Below are 9,809 nucleotides of genomic sequence, written 5' to 3'. Positions count from 1 at the left end.
CCCCTTAATTTGAGTTCATCCCTTTCTTTTATTTTGGTACTTCCCCTTTGGACATTGATTTTTGTAATTCAATCTTTGGTTGTATGTGAATCACACAATTTGCTCTTTGCCTTTTAGCACCAAGGCTTTAATTTACTCTAACTTCTCCATTGTCTTAGGTGTCATTTGAGATTTCTTCTCGATTAATTGTAAACACTTGTTATAAGAGTGTCCCTTCTTCCTACACTCAAAATATATTATGTAATCTTTATTTTTATAAATTGAGCTTATCTTACTTTCCTGAATTGAGCTTTCTCCGCTTGAAGAGGTGGTACAAGCTTCCTCATTGGGTTTGGATGGTGAGGGTTCTTCTTGTTCTTGTTGGGATGTATACTATAAGCCTAGCTTCTGTATGAACATCTGTTTTGAAATATTTTGAAATGAGAATCACTTTGGTCAAATGTCTGCATTTTATATTTATATATGTTAATGCAGTTGTCCATTTAATTTATATTGTAGATAACATGGTGTGTGGTGCCACACAGAAGATCATGTTATCAGTTCCTTATAAATTATAAATAGTAGCTCACAACCAAGATGGATTGGGACAAACCATTGGAACGGTTGTAGTGTAATTTGGTATTAGCCTGTCTTGACTATAAAATTACACTAGTACACTATGTGTGTATTGAGCAGGGCTGTTTGAGGTTGTTCGATTTGAACTGACTATATAAAAGAACAAAACCACTATAATTATGGATGTGCGTCCTCTTAATCCCTATATAATAACAAGTATGTATACTTAGTATTTATTTCTTTGACGTATCAATGGGTGAGATTTATCCGTTAAATCAATATGCCCAATGAGTTGGGAGATAGTATTATTTATATGGTGTTTTGTTGATTATAGAAGGAATCTGTGTCCTAATTATTTAGGTTGATGATGTCCCCTTGAGGAGCTCATAAGGATTATTGTGTAAACCCTACAGGTGGACTTAGTTCGACATGATAATAAAGTTGAGTGGTACTACTCTTGGACTCAGATGTTAATTAACTGAGTTATCAGTAACTCATTTAATTAACGGACATACGATATCTTAAACACGGGGAGATTAACACACTCATAATAAGAAGGAGCCCATATTGTAATATGGGATTGGTGCGGTAGTTCAATAATAACCCTTTAATGGTATGTGTTATTATTGATGGACTTGAGTTGGGTGTTCAGGGCGAACACGGGAAACCCAAACCCATCAGGAGGCCTAAACCAATTCCTCCTCTAGGTCCCTGTTGTAACATCTATATATATAAAGCCTCGCATCCACCCATCCATAACCAGGTTTGGTTTAACTTAGCTTGGCTTGATTTAACTTAACTTGGTTTGGTTTTACTTAACTTGGTTTGGTCTAACTTAACTTGGTTTGGTTTAACTTAACTTGATTTGGTTTAACTTAACTTGGTTTGGTTTAACTTAACTTGGTTTGGTTTAACATAGTTTGTTTAGATTTTTTTCTAAACAAAATTTTGTTAATTTTACTTTCCTTGTAACCGACAGTAAGTCTATAAAAAGGAGTAGGATGTGGCCCCTAAAATCTAACTTTCTATTATTTCATAACTCCCTTCTCTCCTTGTGGTTGCCGCCCCCTCTCCTCCTCCTAGGGCTGGCGGCACAACCCCCTCTCCTCCTCCTTGTGGCCGGCGCCCTTTCCCTCTCCTAGCTTAGGGTTGGCGCCCCTTTTACCCTCCTCCTCCTTGCTTAGGGCCGGCACCCTTATCCCCTCCTCCTCCTTGGTGGCTGGTGCCACTTCTTCATCTTGGTGCCCGACAACTTGAAGAAAGGGAAGAAGAGGAAGAAAAGCAAGAAGAGGAAGAAGAGGAAGAAGAAGAAGAAGAAGAAGAAGAAGAGAAGGAAGAAGATTAGAAGGTGCCCCATCCTAGAGACTCCTTTTATGGTCGGTGATTTGGAAGAGAAGAAAAGAAAGGTGGTGTTGTCTTGGTAGATCGTCGGCCACACGACGTCCAAAAAGAGGAAAGGAATATGGCAGAAGATCAAGAGGTCTTTAGCCACGAAGGAAGGTACAACTAGTTCTTTAATTCCGCTACGTAATTAGTTTTGTTTTCTTAGTGTCGATTTTGGATAGCAATTTTGAATACCAACACAAGAGGCCAACAATCTAGTACTTCAATCAAGGTGTTCTTTGATCATTCAAGAACTTGCTTGATTGATCAAACACATGTCTGATCGAACGTGCAGGTTGCTAGGAATAGTTCTGTACTTATACAATTTTTTGTACGGGAAATTTAAACAAAACGAAATTCCAGCGCCTTCAAGTGGTATCAGAGCGAGTTTTCTGGTTCTGTGTGATGGTTTTCGATTAAATTATGCACTGCTCATACATAAGTTTAGGTCGGATAATAGTAGGATGTGTAGATAGTTTAACTCTGTGGTTGCAGGCATCCTATATCCAACTATTATGTCTTTTTGTGTGCTTGTGTGTGATTAGAACCCTCGAGCATGTCGAGGCTGTTGTGTATGCATGATTGTAATAATTAAATATAGTCGGTTGCCGTATTATTATTATTGTTGTTTTACATTCTGTTCAATTTAGATTACATGTAAATTCCTTTGTGGAATATAGGATCGATAAATGTAAAATTTTATTTTTGTTATGGCTTGTATCCTTGCTAAATGTGGTGTTATTTTGAGGACCAGAGGCGCGGCGAAGAAGGAAGTGAGATAGACATGATGGCTTGATCTATCGGCAGCACATTGGAGGACAATGATCCATTGGCGATATATTGCTGGACAACGTTGGATGAGGCCATAATAGTTGGAAATTTTATTTTCATGTTTATTGCCTTATATGCTATTTTTATGTGCTGTGATGTGTCTGCTGTGATGTGCATGCATGATTAAAATTCCTCAATTTAAATAATTAAGTAGGAGAGGGATTATTTAAATAAATTCCACGGTCTCCATTACTAGTTTGTAAGTGATGCATTCAAACTTGCGCGTTGGCTTTAAGTGCCTTCCTCCATATCGGATGAGTTTGCTTATGGATCACTATATCAAACTTCCTTTATGGATGATTATAGGAAATTATTTAGATATGTGTGATCTTTTCCATCTGAAGGGGCACAATCCTAATTAATGGACTAAGTATCAAGTAATGGTATATACTTAGGCGCATTTAATAGTATCCTCCCCATCGGAGTCACTGCTATTATTTGTGTAACCAAAGATGAACCAACTATTAATTTTATTTGTCATAAAGTTAGGTTCACAAGATAATAAAATTAATGGGTAAAACCTCCTCTTACAAATGTTTGAATTAGTATACGTCCACACTATAGTGGCATATGAAATTCACGATGTTTTGAGGTATTGGTGAATTTAAATTATATTGTTTGAGCAATCAATATTATTTTAAATTCTAAATTTTGACCAAGTATTTTATTTTGTGATTCTCAGGATTTCAAAATGGCTTTCAATCCTCTTGCTGTTATTTTAAAAGAAAACAAACTTACTAGTCCAAATTATATTGATTGGAAATGAAACTTGGACATTGTCTTAACTGCTGAAGAATACAAGTTCGTACTTCTTGAAGTTTGTCCTAGTGTGCCTGATAAGGATTCTAGTGAAGAGGAGATAGAGAGACATAGGAAATGAGTCAAGACAGATGAGATGACGCAGTGTTACATTTTGGGTTCTATGTCAAATGTGCTGCAACATCAGCATCAGACCCTACCCACTACCTATGACATGATGCTCAATCTCAAGGAACTCTTCGGACACCAGAATTGGGCTGCCAGGCAAGATAACAATAAAGGTGTTATCTATCGGTACCCAGTGTGTAGATACGGGAGCCACTGATCATGTATGCAATTCATTGTAGGCGTTCCAGGAAACCCGACGACTACATGAAGGGGAAATCACCTTCTACATGGGCAATACTACGAGAGTGCCGGTTGTTGCAGTGGGAGATCTTTATTTATCTTTTGATAGGAATAAAACTTTGATTTTGAAAAATTATCTTTACGTACTATGTTTTAGAAAGAATTTGATTTCAGTTTCTAAATTATTTATGGACGGATATTTTGTTTCTTTTGATGACAAAGTAGTTGTCAAGAAAAATAGGATGATTATCTGTTTTGGTGTGTTGGTTGGCAATTTGTATACTCTTAATCCAATAACTCCCACGATGCAATAAATGAAAATTAATAACACATCTTCTAATTCTAATAAGAGAAAGCAACCTTCGGAAATGAACCAAACATATCTTTGACATTTAAGGTTGGGTCATATTAACTTGAGTAGGATTCAAAGGTTAATAGCCGATGGACCTTTGAGTTCATTGGTAGTGGAAAACATTCCGACTTGCGAGTCTTGCTTGGAAGGAAAAATGACCAAGAGGTCTTTTAAGGCAAAGGGGTATAGAGCCAAAGAAGTGTTGGAATTGGTTCATTTTAATTTGTGAGGGCCTATGACTATCCAGGCAAGAGGTGATTTCGAATATTTTTTATAGATGACTATTCAAGATATGGGTACATTTACTTGATGCGACGCAAGTCTGAGTGCTTTGATGAGTTCAAAGAGTACAAGGCTGATGTGGAGAAACGTCAGGGTAAAAGTATCAAGACACTATGATCTGATCGTGGTGGAGAGTACCTCTTAGGAGAGTTTAGGAGTTACTTATCAGAGACCGGGATCCAATCCCAATTGTCTACACCTGGTACACCCCAACAGAATGGTGTGGCAGAATGAAGAAATAGAACTCTTATGGAAATGGTTAGATCAATGATGAGTTATTCAGAATTACCAAATTCATTTTGGGGATATGCTCTGGAAATGGCGATGTACATTCTGAACTTTGTATCTTCTAAGTCAGTACCCTTTACTCCCACAGAATTGTGGAATGGGCGTAAGCCTAGTTTGAAATACATTCGAATTTGGGGTAGTCCAACACATGTGCTGAAGGGAGACGCTGATAAGTTGGAATCACGTACGGAAGTTCGCTTGTTCGTGGGATATCTTAGAGGAATGAAAGGTGGTTTGTTTTATAGTCCTAAAGATCAGAAGGTCATTGTTAGCACCAATGTCCAATTTTTAGAAGAGGACTATGTAATGAATCACAAGCCCATGAGTAAAATTGTTCTTGAGAAAATAAGAGAGGACGCCTCTACTTTAGTTCCAATGGTACAAGATGAGATACCACAAGTAACTGCAACACGTGTCACGAATGATGCACAATTACAAGTAGTGTCTTATCATAGTGGGAGGATTGTTAGGCAACCTAATAGATTCATGTTTTTGGGAGAGTCTTCGGACTTAATCCCTGGTGAACATGAAGCTGATCCCTGGACATATGATGAAGCACTCCAAGATAAAGATGTAATATCTTGGCAAAATGCAATGAACTCTGAAATAGAATCTATAAATTCTAATTAGGTCTGGGAGCTTGTAGAACCACCAAATGGTGTAAAAGCCATTGGATGTAAATGAGTCTACAAAAGAAAAAGAGGAACAGGCGGGAAGGTGAAAACCTTTAAAGCAAGGCTTGTTGCGAAGGGGCATACTCAGAAAGAGAGAATCGATTATGAGGAAACTTTTTCGCCGGTAGCCATGCTTAAGTCTATCCGGATTCTTTTATCTATTGCTGCTCATATGGATTATGAGGTTTGGCAAATGGATGTCAAGACTGCTTTCCTTAATGGAAGTCTTGAAGAAAACATCTATATGAAGCAACCAGAGGGATTCATTGCGAAGGGAAAAGAGCATCTTGTATGTAAGTTCAATCGATTCATTTATGGATTGAAGAAAGCTTCTAGATCTTGGAGCATCCGATTTGATGAAGTGATCTAATCTTATGAATTTATTCAGTGTCCGAATGAGTCTTGTGTATACAAGAAAAGTGATGAAAACGTGGTGATATTTCTTGTACTCACTACAACAAAAACCCTCATAGACATCGGTGGAACAACAACAGTTTTAAGCAAAAACCGATGTCTTTGAGTATTTTACACCGATTTTTCCAAAAACCGGTGTCTATGAGCGCAAATTTTCGCTCATAGACATCGATTTTTTAGGCGATGTCTATGAGCGCCTTTTTTTCGATAATAGACACCGATTTTAACAGCAGTTCTTAAAATCTGATGTCTATGATAAAATAAAATAATTTAATTTTTCCACCCATACCTAGCCGAAATTTGTAACACTTCACTCTTCCCTCCAAACCTAAACCTATATCGCGCCGTCCACCCATACTTAGCCCTAAACCTATATCGTCGATACGGCACCACCACTTTCCTCCGGCCATCTCTCTCAGCCCCTCATCTCCCTCTTCTCCTTCTAGCGTACTTGCCTCTCCCGATCAGGATCAAAACCACCTGCTCCGATCCTAAGCAAAACCGCAGCATAAATGATAGATGCAATTCCCCCCTTCGAAGAGCACACCGGCCTTCCCGTCGGTGACCCTCTGCACGATCCCACTGTACATGTGGAAAGGGTTCTTGGGGTTCTTCACAATCACGATCATCCCGAGTAGGAAAAGGGGAAGCTCGGGGAGCTTCGGCTTCGCCCGCGCCAGCAACACCGCGATGCCCATAGCTGGAGATCTGTCTCATGAAATCTTCAATCCTGTTGCAGCCCAGTTATTGGATGCTCTTCTGGGACGAACAAAGGACAAGTAGGCCATGGATTGGATCGTCGGCGGGAAGTACAAGCTAGGGCGCAAGATTGGGAGCGGATCCTTCGGAGAGATCTTTCTCGGTGGGCAAATCGAGATCTTTCTTCTGTGGTTTGTTCGTTTGTTTTCCTTTTTTATTATTCGCTTACGATCTGCTTATGAGTGTTGCAGCGACGCACGTTGACACGTTTGAGATCGTCGCGGTTAAGATCGTAAGTTCTCCGATCTATTGTGATGTATTGTTTGTTTGGCTATCCGATTTTTGCTACCTGTTTGTATAGCACGATCGAGGATACTTTTGCCTTTTCTTCTTACTGAATTTGTTGAGCTTTCTCTTCGAAGATGTATTTCTACTTTTGCCCGAACCCTAAAGTGATGCGCTTTACCGGCATGACCTATTGAACTCTCGGAAAGTGGTATTTGTCATGGTCGACTAGCTGAATTTCTTTGGCGTTTAAAATAATTTGGAAGGTCGATCAACTTTGATGCATTCTCCTGATAGTCAGGCTTTGAATAGACGTTAATGAATTTTATTTTGTATCGCGCTGTCCTGATTGAGCTAGTCGTGTTGGTTATCTGTTTTTACTATTTTCGTACATGATTGCAGGAGAACAGCAAGACCAAGCATCCACAGTTGCTTTACGAGGCCAAGCTGTATGGCATTCATCAGGGAGGAAGTATGTCAACCAAGCCATATGGTTCACATTTGGTCTTCGAAAAAGTCTAAGTCCTACATTTCCCTTTTTTTATGATCATGCATGATGGTTGTGGATTGTTTTGTTTGGTTTCTTGGGTGGACTGTTTGATCGCAAGGAATTCAGTTAGTTTTCTAACAATTTTTTTGCTGGTTGTGGATCGAGCAGTTGAGTTGAAGAAGCAGAGCTCGTGTTCCCTGGAGCTAATTAACAAGACAGATCAGTACCTTACCTTTAAGATATTCTTTTCTCCTTTTTATTGCATTATTATTTACATCTGTGTCATTTAGCATCAAAATAGTGTTGTAAATATAGAAATTGATTTTCCTCATTATTATTCTTCTCTGAACTTGGGATAAAAGCTACTGAGGTTCCTACACAATTGGGAGACTTTGCAAAACCAAAGTAGCTAATTTATTTGGTTAAAATGATAGATAGATGAGTGATCTCAGTCTTGGCATGGCTAACATTTTTTATTTTTATTTTTTTTTATGTTCGAAACCTTTCATTTTGTTTTGTATGGTTCTCTCTAAGAGCATGGACCTAGATTCATCTAAAGGTGACCAAACCCATGCAAATAAGTCTACTATGCATGTTAGCAATTGTAGACAGAGCATGCAAATTGATGCATCTGATAGCCAGAACCCTTTTTTACTAACTGACCAAGTAGGTGACGAAGCAAATGGAAGCCTGGCTTCTACTATACCAGTCCAGGATGCATCGACAATCAGTTATTTTCATCAGCCGCATACAGCCTCTGTACCTTTTACCCATCTCCACAATGATCAAGATGTGTATAGGTCATTCTTCAACTCATCCACATTTCCAAGTCTTATTGTTTCTACCTTGATACAAAATCAATGTACCTCATACAGCCTCTGTACCTCAGCATGCCTCTTCTAAATCAATGTCATCGTCTTCTTCTGGCTCTGATGATTGTGATGGAAGAGATGAGATTTCTAAGGAACTTAAAGACACTGGATCCAGCAAGATAAAGACATTAGCAGCTCACAGATCTTCTGATTTAGATAAGGCTATGAATAAGAAGAAAGTGGATCGCTCTTCTTGTGGATCCAATACTGCATCAAGTAGTGAAGTAGAAGCATACACCATGGAGAAGAAACATGAAAAAGTGAATGACGAGGGGAAAAAAGACTACGGCAATTTTTCAAAATGTGGGTTCAACAATTACAGGCTCAGAAGTAGCGGAAGTTTAAATGAATCGTTGAAGGTCTCTTCAGAGGTTGTAATATGATAATTTCTTGTTAACCCCCATTAATGCAGAAAATACCAACCAAAGTCTTGATGAGGCTTGGAAGGTGCTAATTTTGTCAGCGCAAATGATTTATATTCAATTTGCTTGAAATGTTAACCTAACTTCTATTTCATTGGTGTTGTGAATCTTTGGAAACTTTGAACCATTAGGAGCTTCAAGAGTACTTGATTCAAACTGAAGACAGTGGGCTACTAAGAAAAAGAATTGCTAATTTTGTAATCAGGTAACTAATCAAGCTACCTGTCATTGCTTGGGTTGGTAACTTGTGTTTACTGTCATATGTTGATGAATGGCCTAAAAACCACTTCTATTTCTACCTTGAGATATGCTGAAAGTTTGTTGGGTTTTGATTAGGTTGTTGAAGTACCAAATGTCAGCTGGGATGATATTGGTGGGCTGGAAAATGTCAAGAGGAAACTGCAAGAGGTAGTTTGTTGGATATATTTGAGGTTTTATGTCCACTAAGTGTGATTTTTTCTTTCTGATGGTGATATTCTAGGACTTCTACAGCATGTATATTTCTTCTATTTTTGTTCTTTGCTGTAGTTAAGTAGACCAAATGATACTTTTGTTTGACTGATTAGAACAGTGGATACTCAGAAAATTAGGTATTTGAAGATGAAAAGTGGTGAGATTAGGGAAATGAAAGGCGCAAGAAGAATGGAGCAGTATAGCAAGTTGAACAGATTCTGATTCTCATAATTTAATGTAGCCCTTGATTTTTGTTACGATGTTCTACCTTGATGTGTACAATATCTATTAGCTTTTAACGTAAAAAAATGTTTGTGTATTTTATGGATACTGTTGTAAGAAGAATATTTATGTAATTTGTGAATATTTGTGTATTTTATGGATACTGTTGGAAGAAGAATATTTGTGTAATTTGTGAATATTTGTGTATTTTCTTGGATACTGTCGGTTTTTCACTGTTTCGGAAATCGAATTTGTGTCGTTAAACAATACTGATATTACATCGGTTTTCCACCGCTGTAAAACCGGTGTCATTAACTAATATTACATCGGTTGTATACCGCTGCCAAAACTGGTGTTATTAACATATAATATTACATCGGTTTTACACCCGATGTCGTTAAGTGATACTACATCGGTTTTAACCCGATGTCTAAAATGACAGACCTTTTACATCGCCTTCATAGACATCGGTCGAAAATG

At 38.1% G+C, this 9,809-nt stretch overlaps 1 protein-coding gene and 1 long non-coding RNA gene across 3 annotated transcripts; both read left to right on the top strand.

Moving 5' to 3' along the window:
- Positions 1-6,613: 6,613 nt before the first annotated feature.
- On the top strand, positions 6,614-7,407 carry LOC121987344 (casein kinase 1-like protein 3). Its single transcript, XM_042541187.1, has 3 exons — positions 6,614-6,748; positions 6,837-6,877; positions 7,273-7,407. Exons 1-3 carry the CDS (start codon positions 6,673-6,675, stop codon positions 7,390-7,392), a joined length of 237 nt encoding a protein of 78 aa, XP_042397121.1. The 5' UTR covers positions 6,614-6,672; the 3' UTR covers positions 7,393-7,407.
- Positions 7,408-7,934: 527 nt separating this feature from the next.
- LOC121987343 lies at positions 7,935-9,345 on the top strand. 2 transcript variants are annotated; one of them, XR_006113511.1, is made up of 5 exons: positions 7,935-8,160; positions 8,250-8,679; positions 8,786-8,859; positions 8,991-9,062; positions 9,221-9,345. It is a non-coding gene; the product is annotated as an uncharacterized LOC121987343 (long non-coding RNA). The 2 variants fall into 2 exon arrangements; XR_006113512.1 differs by having other exon boundaries at positions 9,237-9,293.
- The last annotated feature ends 464 nt before the right edge of the window (positions 9,346-9,809 follow it).

The sequence above is a fragment of the Zingiber officinale genome, chromosome 5B, assembly GCF_018446385.1.
Source record: "Zingiber officinale cultivar Zhangliang chromosome 5B, Zo_v1.1, whole genome shotgun sequence".
NCBI lineage: Eukaryota > Viridiplantae > Streptophyta > Magnoliopsida > Zingiberales > Zingiberaceae > Zingiber > Zingiber officinale.
This window is presented reverse-complemented; position numbering and strand designations above follow the sequence as displayed.